The sequence below is a fragment of the Hyaena hyaena genome, unplaced genomic scaffold, assembly GCF_003009895.1.
Source record: "Hyaena hyaena isolate Hyena2069 unplaced genomic scaffold, ASM300989v1 scaffold_18, whole genome shotgun sequence".
Classification (NCBI taxonomy): Eukaryota; Metazoa; Chordata; class Mammalia; order Carnivora; family Hyaenidae; genus Hyaena; species Hyaena hyaena.
The window spans coordinates 1929011-1941651 of NW_024080649.1; the positions used below are offsets into that span (position 1 = coordinate 1929011).

General features: G+C 38.9%; 1 protein-coding gene across 2 annotated transcripts in view; it reads left to right on the forward strand.

Annotated features, from left to right (window-relative positions):
• The window catches only part of NFATC3 (nuclear factor of activated T cells 3), a 137834-nt gene that overhangs the window by 66943 nt on the left and 58250 nt on the right, over window positions 1-12641 (forward strand). For both annotated transcript variants that reach the window (XM_039221750.1, XM_039221752.1), the window contains exons 4-5: window positions 4722-4921; window positions 10261-10433. In XM_039221750.1, the coding sequence (XP_039077681.1) occupies window positions 4722-4921; window positions 10261-10433 (373 nt within the window). The remainder of the gene's footprint in view (window positions 1-4721; window positions 4922-10260; window positions 10434-12641) is intronic.

The window sequence follows — 12641 nt, forward strand, 5'->3', positions numbered from 1 at the left end:
TACAGTAGCATCTAAAGAAATTAAATACTTAGGAATATGTTGAACCAAGGAGGTGTCAAGACTTAGATGCTGAAAACTATAAAATATTGCTGAAATAAAAATAGATGGAAACAAATAAAATAAAAATAAAATTTAAGTATACATAAAAAGTTGGAAATCCATGTTCATAGATAGGAAAACAACATTATTAAGCCATCAGTACTCCCCAAAGCAATCTATTAGTTGAGTGCTGTACCAACCAAAATTCCAACAGCCTTTTTTTGAATGGAAAAGCATATTTTCAGATTCATACGGGATTGTAAGAAGCCTCAAATAGTGAAAACAGTCCTGAAAAAGAAGAATAAATTTGGAGGTCTTACTCTTCCTGACTTGTAACTTACTGCAAACCTACAGTGTTTAAAACACTATGGTACTGACATAAAAACAGATTGATGAAATAGAATAGAAAGCCCAGAAATAAGGTCTCACACATATGGTCAATTCATTTTCTACAGGATGCCAAGATTGTTCATGGGGGGAAAGGACAGTCTTTTCAACAAATGGTGCTGGGCAAATTGGATATCTACATGCAAAATAATATAGTTGTACCCTTACCCTTACGTCATAGACAAAAATAAACTGAAAATGGATCAAGGACCTAAATGTAAGACTTTACTAAAACTATAAACTCTTAGAAGAAAACATTCAGGGAAATCTTGACATTGGATTTGTCAATGGTTTCTCAGGTATGACAACAAAAACACAGGCAACAAAAGACAAAATAGATAAATTGGACTCCATAATAGTTAAAAACTTGTGTTTCAAAGGACACCACCAAGAAAGTGGGGGGAAAAAAGCCCTACAGAATGAAAAGATATTTGTAAATCCTGTATCTTCAAGGGATTAGTAATTCAGAATATATAAAGAAATCCAATTCAAAAACACCAAAAACAGATACACATATCTACCCAAATGTACCCCCAAAGAATGTTGACTTTTTTTGTTGTTTAAGCAGTCACTTAACTTGGTTGGAATCAACCTGTAAAATCTGTCTCTCTGGTTGGTAGCAGCTTCTAATTTCATTTTAGCTCTATTAGCCTTAGACTTATTGGGATCTGACCTGTTCATAGATGATTTCCAGGTCAGCCAAAGGACTGGGCAAGGTTTCTTTATATAACTTGGGGCTTCCCTTCTCTCACTGTCTCATTTCTGGGAATTCCTCTTTTTTTTTTTTTTAAATGTTTTATTTATTTCTAGGAGAGAGAGAGAGAGAGAGACAGCATGAGCAGGGGAGGGTCAGAGAGAGAGGGAGTCACAGACTGAAACAGGCTCCAGGCTCTGAGCTGGCAGTCAGCACAGAGCCCGACGCGGGGCTCGAACCCACGAACCGCGAGATCATGACCTAAGCGAAAGTCGGACGCTTAACCGACTAAGCCACCCAGGCGCCCCTCTGGGAATTCCTCTTACTCTGCAGAGGCTGCGGTTATCCGAAACTCTGCCCTTGGTTCTTGAGGCCCTTCAGACTATAGATTCTGTATAGGAGTTTCAACCGCTTCATAAGGCATGGACTGTGACCTTCCCTCAGGTTAAAAGCCTTAAAAACAGGAAACACTAGGGGCGGCTGGGTGGCTTAGTCGGTTAAGCGTCCGACTTTCGCTTAGGTCATGATCTCGCGGTTCATGGGTTCGAGCCTGGCGTCGGGCTCTGTGCTGACTGCCAGCCCAGAGCCTGGAGCCTGTTTCAGAGTCTGTGACTCCCTCTCTCTCTGACCCTCCCCTGCTCACGCTCTCTCTCTCTCTCCTAGAAATAAATAAAACATTAAAAAAAATTAAAAGAAAAAAACAGGAAACACTTTTTTTTAAAAACATAGTTTATTATCAATTTGGTTTCCATATAACACCCAGTGCTCATTCCCACAAGTGCCCTTCTCTATGCTCATCACCCACCTTCCCCTTCCCCCCACCTCCATCAGCCTTCATTTTGTTCTCGGCATTCAAGAGTCTCTCATGGTTTGCCTCCTTCCCTGTCCCCCACTATTTTCCCCCTTCTCCCCCACAATCCTCCGTTAAGTTCCTCCTAATCCTCCTATATGTGCAAACATATGGTATCTGTCCTCTGCCTGACTTATTTCACTCAGCATAACACCCTCCAGTTCTATCCACGTTGCTACACATGGCCAGATTTCATTCTTTCTCACTGCCATGTAGTATTCCATTGTATAGATAAACCACAGCTTCTTGATCCATTCGTCAGTTGATGGACACTTAGCCTCTTTCCATGTTTTGGCTCTTGTTGAGAGTGCTGCTGTGAACATTGGGGTGCATTTGCCGCTATGCATCAGCACTCCTGGATCCCTTGGGTAAATTCCTAGCAGTGCTATTGCTGGGTCATAGGGGAGTTCTATTGTTAATTTTTTGAGGAACCTCCACACTGTTTTCCAGAGGGGCTGTACCAGTTTACATTCCCACCAACAGTGTAGGAGGGTACCCGTTTCTCCATATCCTCGTCAACTAATCTAGAATCTGCTGATGTGCTCATTTTAGCCACTCTGACCGGCTTGAGGTGCTATCTCATTGTGGTTTTGATTTGTATTTCCCTGCTGAGGAGGGATGCTGAGCATCGTTTCACGTGTCTGTTGGCCATCTGGATGTCCTCTTTGGAGAAGTGTCTGTTAATGTCTTCTGCCCATTACTTTACTGGATTGTTTGTTTTTTGGGTGTGGAGTTTGGTGAGTTCCTTATAGATTTTGGGTACTAGCCCTTTATCTGATATGTCATTTGCAGTTATCTTTTCCCATTCCGTCTGTTGCCTATTAATTTTATGGATTGCAGGAAACACTTTTTTGTTACTCTCTTCTAACACGTGTCAATTTGCTTCCAGTATATGCTTACTTTGGTTGCTGTCCGTGCTTTCAAGTAGTTCTTTGTGCTTGTTCCAGTTTGTCTTTGTTATCTGCATGATGGTGGGTCAGATGGGTGCTGCTCAGCATCAGATTGGACAGGGAAATCTCCCTAAGTGCTATATGTGTACTTCTTCAGGCCCTATTTCTTTGATTTTCCTCCTTTTTTTGTGGTTGCTATTTTTACCTCCAGCACCTCCTGGTCATCCTCCTGTATACACATCTTAACCTCAACAATAGTGAAGGACACCAAAGAAAGTCAAGTAGCCCAGCCTGTTAAAGTCCGCTGAAGTTTTAAGTTGATACCATATATAATAGGCTTTTTGAGATTTTTTTTCTACTAAAACAAACATTTTGGTTTTAACAGCTTGTTAGAGGACCTTCCTGTACACCCAAGTCTTTTTTTTAAGTTTACTTGTTTATTTTGAGAGAAACGGAGAGAGAGAGAGAGAGAGAACACTCAGTGGAAGAGCAGAGGAAGAGAGAAGCTCGTGAGAGAGAGAGAGAGAGAGAGAGAACACTCAGTGGAAGAGCAGAGGAAGAGAGAACCCCAAGCAGGGTTCACACTGTCAGCATGGAGCTTGACTTGGGACTTGAACCCACAAAATGTGAGATCATGACCTGAGCTGAAATGAAGAGTTAGACGCTTAACCAACTAAGCCCCCCAGGTCCCCCTTTATACCAGTGTCTTTTAAGGCTGGACTGGATGGTTAATGTTACCTAGAGTACAGAATCAGCCTTCTTTTTGGTCCTCCCTTTCTTCCTTCCTTCCTTTTGAGAGCACTAGTTGGGGAGAGGGCCAGAGGGAGAGAGAAAGAATCTTCTTTTTTTTTTATGTTTATTTTTGAGAGAGAGAGAGAGAGAGAGAGAGTGAACAGGAGAGATGCAGAAAAAGAAGGAGGCAGAGGATATGAAGCAGGCTCTGCACTGACAGCAGAGAGCCTGATACCGAGCTTGAACTCACAAACCGTTAGTTGAAGTCGGTCACTTAACCGACAGCCACCTAGGCATCCTGAGAGAGCGAGGATCTTTTTTACATTTATTTATTTTTGAGAGACAGAGTGAGAGAGAGCGTGAGCGGGGGAAGGGCAGAGAGGGAAGGAGACACAGAATCCAAAACAGACTCCAGGCTCTGAGCAAGCGTTTAGCACAGAGCCCGACACGGGGCTCGAACCCACAAACTGTGAGATCATGACCTGAGCTGAAGTCAGACATTAGCCGACTGAGCCACCCAGGTGCCCGGAGAACGAGGATCTTAAGCGGGCTCTAGGCTCAGCATGAAGCCTAACGCGGGGCTTTATCTCACAGCCCTGGGTTCATGACCTGAGCCGAAATCAAGAGTTGGATGCCCAATCTACTGAGCCACCCAGGCGCCTTTTATCTTTCTTTCTTTCTGTTTTTTTTTTTTTTTTTTTTTTTTTTTTTTTTTTTTTTTTTTTTTTTTTTAATTTATTGTTAAGTAATCCCTACACCCAACATAGGGCTCAGACTCAATCCCAAGGTCAGGAGCCTCAAGTCTTACAATGAGCCATCCAGGTGCCCTTTCCTTGCGGTTCTGTGCAGCACTCTGTAAGAAATTGTAAAATTTTTATTCCAGATATTTATACAAAAAACAAAACTCTCAAAAGCCCCTCATCCCTTTATAACATATTCCAGCACTTTATAACTCATAATCTTCTGAAATTTGGAAGATTGTTCACTTACTACTTTTTTATTGTTACCTTCTTGAAGTAACATTTTGTGTATCAATAATATATGTTACAGATATAATAGACTTCCTGTTGTAAACTTACTATAAATACATGGGTAATAAATTGTATTTTTGTTTGTTTTTTCTGATTAGCTCCTGGGCTATAATGAAAAGCCGATAAATCTACAGATGTTTATTGGAACAGCAGATGATCGATATTTACGACCTCATGCATTTTACCAGGTTCATCGAATCACTGGGAAGACTGTTGCTACTGCAAGTCAAGAGATAATAATTGCCAGCACGAAAGTTCTGGAAATTCCCCTTCTTCCTGAAAACAATATGTCAGCCAGGTATCTTGAAACATACCCCAAAATGGACAGTTTTTTTCCCCAAAAACAGCTTTTAGAGAAAAACATATTTCTTTTTGTAGTACAGAAATGAATTATTCATGGTTCTGAATTAACAGAATAACATTATGTAAATAAGTGTAGTACATTTGCTAAAGTTGGTAGCAAATTTCCAGAAAGGAAATTCAATTCAGCAAAAGTTTATGAACCAGGTAGTACCAGCTGAGCATTTTGTTAAATGTTAAGATAAAAATATATGGCTTTTTTTTTCACGTAGCTCACAGTCTAATAGGATAGACAAAAAAGGAAAAATTGCAATATAATTACTATGATTGTCAAATTTCTTTAAGAAAAGCTTTTTTTTATCTCCAGGTGTACCTGTTTTACTCCTTTCCAAACAAAATGAGGTGACTAGCTTCTGAATAAGAATGCTTTAGAGTTTTGTTCAGGTTTGGATTATATGTTAGAGAATGAATGCAGTAGTTTAAACATTAGATATTTAGTTTGTTATTCCATAAGAGAAATGTACAAATAGCCATTTTAGGGCCATCACAGTAACCATTGGGGCCCTAAACTCTGTTTTTCTTCTCTGCTTTTTTTTTTCTTTTTTAATTAAAAAAATTTTTTTTTCTGAGAGCAAGTAGGGGAGGGGGCAGAGAGAGAGAGAGTGTATGGACAGAGGATCTGAAGGAGGCTCTGTGCTGACAGCAGAGAGCCTGAGGCAGGGCTTAAACTCACGAACCATGAGATCATGACCTTAACAGACCCTTAACAGACTGAGCCACCCAGGTGGCCCCTCCCCCCCTTTTTAGTGTTTATTTATTTTGAGAGAGAAAGTGTGTGCGCACTTGGGCAGGGGAGGGGCAGATAGAGAAGAGACAGGCTCCCCAGCAGTCTCTGCAGTCAGCACAGAGCCTCATGTGGGGCTTGATCTCATGAACCTTGAGATCATGACCTGAGCCAAAATCAAGAGTTGGACACTTCAACCAAATGAGCCACTTGTGTGCCCCCTCTACTATTCTTAACATGTGATTTCTAGCCTCAAAATTGCTTCATGCTGCAAAATGGCTGGTGAAACTCTTAACTATCACAGCCATAGTCCCAGAAGGAATAAGGAAGAAGGGTAAAAGAAAACGTCCATCTGAGTTTGGCATCCTTATTTTATTGCATTGTATTTATTTATATATTTTAAAAAGTAATAAGCTCTATGGATCAAGAGTCATATGCTCCACCAAATGAGCCAGCCAGGTGCCACCAGTTAATCTGTCTAATCTATTTTATCAAGAGGCTTGTTACAGAAACCTATCCAGCACATCTTATTGTTCATCCTTGTAAATAAGGAAGATCTGGGATTGTTTTTTCACCTGAGCACATTGCTACCTCTAATGATACAGGGGCCTATTACTAAGAAAGAAGGGGGGAAAGGATATTTATTTAGTAGGCAACTGTTAATCCCATCACAACTAGGTATTTGAAACTTAAAGTGAGGTTGATTACAGAAATTGTTTCAAACTACCTTTCTTAAAATGGCAGTAACATCTGTCCCAGGCTATTGCAAGAACAATTATATAAAATCAGATTTTGGTCTCTTGATCTCTTCTTTACATTTATACTTAAGTAACTTTTTAGATTAAGTGAACATTGTGATAAAATTATATTATTATAAAATAAGAATTGTCTTAAATAACTTATCTTGTTACCTACTTATTACTGGAAAACACAAGTTAATATTGAAATAAAACCTTATTTTTACCTACTTTGTTCAAATGGATAGTATGGGAGAACCCAACCCAGTAAGTCATCACACGGGCTACTATAGAGTTCTTTTAAGGCAAAAGCAGATAGCTGGCTGATGGTCTCTACTCTCTCTTTTTTTTTTAATTAATTTATTTATTTTAGAGAGAGAGCAGGGGAGGGGCAGAGAGAGAAGGAGAGAGAGAATCCCAGGCAGGCTCTGCAAGCTGTCAGTGCAGAGTCTGAGGCGGGACTCAAACTCAGGAACCATGAGATCATGACCTGAGTTGAAGTGAAGAGTCAGACACTTAACTCACTGAGCCATGGTGGTCTCTACTCTTGAATTTCTGTGTTCTGATATAAAAAGAACTTTGGAATCTGAACCAATGCTTGTTTATGCACTTGAGCAAAACTCTTTCTTGAGGAGAAGAGTGACTGTGCCTCTAGGCATTCTATTTGACCCATTTTCTTTCTTTTTTCTTTTTAGGTTTATTTACTTATTTGGAGGAAGGGAGAAAGAAAGAGAGAGAGAGAGCGCGTGCACATGCAAATGGGGGAGGGGCAGAGGAGAGCAAGAATCCCAAGTAGGCTCTGAACTGTCAGCCAGCGTGGAGCTCAAACTCACAAACCATGAGATCATAACCTGAGCCAAAGTTTGATGCTTAATGGACTGCCCCTTGACCAGGTGCCCCTTGACCCATTTTGAAATAACATGAGGTAGCCAACCACTGAGTGAGAAATGCATACATGTAGGCTTCTTTTACTCTAATATCTTACTTTTTCATCATGCATCAAAAGCTTATGAATGTACTAGGGAGCCTGGGTGGTTCAGTAGGTTAAGCGTCCGACTGGCTCAGGTCATGATCTCATGGTTCGTGGGTTTGAGCCCTGTGTCAGCCTCTGTGCTGACAGTTCAGAGCCTGGAGCCTGCTTTGGATTCTTTGTCCCACTTTCTCTCTGCCCTTCTCCACTCGTGCTCTGTCTCTCTCAAAAATAAATAAACATTTAAAAAAGCATGTGAATATACAGACAGCTACAGAGAGGAACTTAAAACTCAGTTTTGAATCATCTTTTTCTCAGAACTCATAAAATTGATCCCTAGGAGATGGTTTATATGCCATGTATCCATTCATTCTTCTGGGTGTTCAAAGCATTAGACTTGAATCAAGTTAAGTAGAAAATCACCAGAAGCTTCTTATACTACTTAACTTTGAAGGATAGAATAAGAAATATCCTTATGAATAACTCTTCATAATCTGTAAACCACTATTAAAGATATTCTCTCTTGGTCATTATTACATACACCATTCACACAGAGAATCTTTTCAAGTTAAAGGGAAAAGGCTGATGACATGGTAGATTTTGCTTTACCAGACAAGGAAAGACCTGTACTTTATCACATTTTCTTTTTGCCTTGGCTTCTAGGAAGTTCGGTCATGTTCAGTTATAGTAATTTGTATACCCCTAATTTTGGAACATATTTATTTCCTGTTGCTTCTATTTAATTTTTTTTCTGTCTTTCCTTGACCTTATTTGTATTTATGCTGTAAAATGCCTCATCCATTAAAAAATGATGTATAAATCAGTAAATTAAATAAAAAAGAGTACTTGAGGTTTTTAAGATTTTCAAGAAATTGGGAAAGCTTCACGTATCAAATAATGTGAAAAAATAAGAATAGTAGGATATGAACATATCTACCTTCTCCTTTTCTCATCTGTTAGCATATGAAACAGGTTGTAGTCAGACAGGATTCATGTCCCTTTCCCAACCAGTTCTAGCATATACTGCCTGCCTGGATCAAACCAGGAAGGACAAAGCTGCAGAAATATCACTGTTACTAGTTAACAAATACAGCTAGTGCTCTCATTCCACCCTGCTTAGAGACACACACACATCCATTCAATATAGGATGCCAGTATTTACTGCCTTATCCTACTCATAACTACTCCCTGTGTTTAAAACTAGATGAAAACATGTGGCAGTATTATTATACTCTGATCTAAAATATATTTGTACTTAAAAAAATAAATAAAATATAGTCGTATTTGTAAACAATTACTAGTTATTTTTATTCCTACGTGTGCAGTTTTCTTGTTGGTCTGGTCTTGTGTTTTCTTGCACTTCTTAGCCAGAGTTTTAAGATTGTCATTTCTGATACTCTTCTAAATCTTTTCTTAGAAACTTAACTCTCTGCTAAAATACCTTCCCTTCCAGCACCTGGCTGACTCGTCACTAGAGCACGTGACTCTTGATTTTGAGGCCATGAGTTTGAGCCTCATGTCCAGGGTAAAGTTTACTTAAAGAAATAAAATACATTTCCTCAAAACGCAATAAAATAGATGATCTCTGGCATTTCCCCCTAAAGACTCATTGGCATGTTAACATGAATAATCACTACATGATACAGTTTGATCAGTACTGCTTTGAGCTAAAGCAGAGTTATTCAGTATCAGTTAAATATAATTCAGTATCCATAAATGGCAAATAGTTACTTTCAAGAGTGTCTTCCTTTTTTGGATATTTCTTCTGTGTCTTTCTAAAGGTGAAAATATTCATTGTTTTGGGACTCTTCTTTTGCTTTACTGGTTCCTAACTTGATAACCTAGTTTTCTAACACATACTGTCCTTTACAGCAACTTCTGTGGCCTCTGGGCAGTTGAGCGATAGAGTTGGGACTATTGGTAGATAAGGCAAAAGGACTGATGACAAGGAATACCACGACAGAGTAAACTTTAACTAGGATGCCGATTGCTAGTTTCCCATTTGCTTTATTCTTTCAATATGTGAATAACAAACACGTCATAGGTATTGTTGTTTCCTCCCTGATTGTGTGTTAAGCAGCCATACAAGTAATACATTTTGAAGATAATGAAATATTAGACTCTAAATGCCAAAACTTTAATCTTATGTCTGCATTCTTTAGAAATAAAAGAATCTTAGGCTGATGGATTGTTTTTACTAATAAGCATATCACTGGAAAAGTCTAAGTATGCTATTGACTGATTTAGAGTCCTACAAGTTAATCTTTTCTGGCTTAGTTATTTATATAGAATTAAAGGCTTTTTACTTGGTATTACTTATCTAGTTCAGTGAAACCACTCCAAAATTTAGTGGCTCATACAAGATGGCTGGTGGCTGGTGTAGTTGAGGATTGTCTTGGCCTTTCTCTCCAGCTTGCTGGATGGACTTAATGGTGGCTCAAGGCTCCAAGAGAGCAATAGAGGCTTAAGTGTTGGGCCCATAACTTAGACTGCATCACTTGGTTACATTCTGTTTGTCAAAGCAAATCATAAGGCCAGCTTTCAAGGAAAGGGTACATAGGTCCTCCACCTCTTAATGGGAAAAGTGGCATGCAGGTACAAGAATGAGGAGGAATTATTGACAGCCATCTTTTTAGACAATCTACCATACTTACCATTATTACACTTTTGTCATTCAAAACATTTTAATCTCAGAATTGAAATAGTAATCATACATCTTTCTTTTTTGGCCTGATTTTAGGTCGTGATAGTTCTTCCCTGCCAAGTTAACAATAGCTGTTTATCTAAGTTGTTGGGAACCACTAAATATCAGTAAGCAAATAAAATTTGTATATTTTTCTCCCTAGTATTGACTGTGCAGGTATTTTGAAACTCCGCAATTCAGATATAGAACTTCGAAAAGGAGAAACTGATATTGGCAGAAAGAATACTAGAGTACGACTTGTATTTCGTGTGCATATCCCCCAGCCGAATGGAAAAGTCCTTTCTCTACAGACAGCTTCTATTCCTGTTGAGTGCTGTAAGTGAGCTTGTGGTGATGTTTTCAAATTTTGTTTACAATAGGTAATTTTCCACTTTGCTTTTATTGTAATATTTGGATCAAAAATATAAACTGAGGCACAGAGTCTGGATAGTTGATGTGATTTTCTTGTATGGAAATAAGCTCTGTGTTTAGGTGGGAAGAATACTGATCTTGGAGTTAGAAAATGGACTCTCATTATAATTTGACCATAGATTGCTGTGGGACTATAAACAAATTCTCTTGACCACAGTTTTTTGTTTTTGTTTTTTTGATGTTTATTTTTGAGAGGGGGATGGAGGGCCAGAGAGAAGGATGACAGAGGACCCAAAGTGAGCTCTGTGCTGACAGCAGGGAGTCTGATGTAGGGCTGGATCCGAGCCTGAGATCATGACCTAAGCCAAAGTTGGATGCTTAACCAACTGAGCCACCTAGGGACCCCAGTGACCACAGTTTTGTTTTGTTTTTTATCTATAAATGAGGATGGTGAGCTTGATGCCACCTGAGGATGAAATGAAGCTATGATTAAATATCCCTTGGTCACCTTTGTTTCATTAAAACATAAGCTGCCTTGTTGGAAGATGCTTATCTCTGCAAGCTGACGCTTCAGCTAAATAAAAAAGGATTTTTTTAAACAATTAATCTGTTTACAGCATCAGATTGAGAAAATGACTGCTTTTCCCCGCTGATTTACAAAGGCAAGAAATGAGAACAGGTCATAGAACATGGTACCTAATTACGCCCTGGGGAACTGTGGGCCTCTGGTGGGTTAGCTGGTAGTCCCGTAGTATTGAAACTGCTTTTTAGATGTTTAGGGCATAGACTTATAAGTGTTCTAATTCATGTCTTAATGTGTCAGAAGAAACTGAGGCACAAGTATCTGAAGTACTCCTGCAATCTTATTTGCTTGTTAGTGATAGAGCTGTGCCTAGAACACAGGTTTCTTAGTACTCTTTCAGTTATACCATGTTATTTCTGTTAGCACGTGCATTCTTTATTTGGGATCAAACCTACTGTATTACTTTTCTGTGCCTCCTTTTGCTATTTGTGAAATTGCACTATTTATTATTTCCCAGTTAACTGAGAAATCACTGAGTAAATACATGGTAATAGAATTCACTGTAGTAGTTTTGTATTTTTAATAGACAATACAGATACATCCTAAAATTCAAGAAGAATATAGAGTGAAAAGCAAATTTCAAGGTCAACTATTTCCTCTTATTATATGTAGCTGTCAGGGTGCCTAGGTGGCTCAGATGGTTAAGCGCCTGACTTGGGCTCAGGTCATGATTTCATGGTTCGTAGGTTCAATCCCCACATTGGGCTCTGTGCTGATGTCTCAGAGCCTGGAGCCTGCAGTTTACTTCAGATTCTCTGTCTCCCTCTCTTTCTCTGCCCCTCCCCTGCTCGCTCTCTCTCTCTCTCTTTCTCTCAAAAATAAACACTGAAAAAAAATTTAGAAGCAGCTATCATTGGCAGTGTTTTTATTACCCTGCCAGACTATTCTATGCCCATATAAGCATGTCTCTATTTTTTAGCAAAGTTAATTTAAATAATTTTTTAATTATTTATTTTTGAGAGAGAAGGGGACAGAGGATCTGAAGCAGGCTCTGCACTGACAGCAGAGACCTGATGTAGGGCTCGCACTCACAAACCATGAGATCATGACCTGAGCCAAAGTCGGAAGCTTAACTGACTGAGCCACCCAGGTTCCCCAGAGTTAATTTAAATAATTTAAGGTTCATAGAGTAGTTTGAGCTTTTGAGATGAAGTTATTCTAAAATGATTTTCTATTTTTTCTTCTAGCTTATTAAATTAATATGTGATTATTGTTGAGAACCTAGAAATGCAGAATGGAAAAAAAAAAAGAAATGCAGTACCAAGAATAATAGTAAAACCTTTTGTAATATCACTACCCTGTGGTGTAGTTACTGTTAACCTTTCTTTGGATTTTCTTTCTCTATTTTTCATTTTTTGTCTCTACGTATACACACACATAAATATACAGTATATTTTAGTTGGGTTTACCTGTTTATTATGACTTTGCCATTTGTTGAACACATTTTGCTGTTACGTTGAATGTACCCATGAAGGCTAGTTTCCGCCATAAACATAAATATCTGAAACTTGAATGAGTGTACTTCCGAGGCTGATTGGTGCTTGTTCTCCTGCCCCTTCTCTGAGTCATTTGGAATACAAGTAGGAACA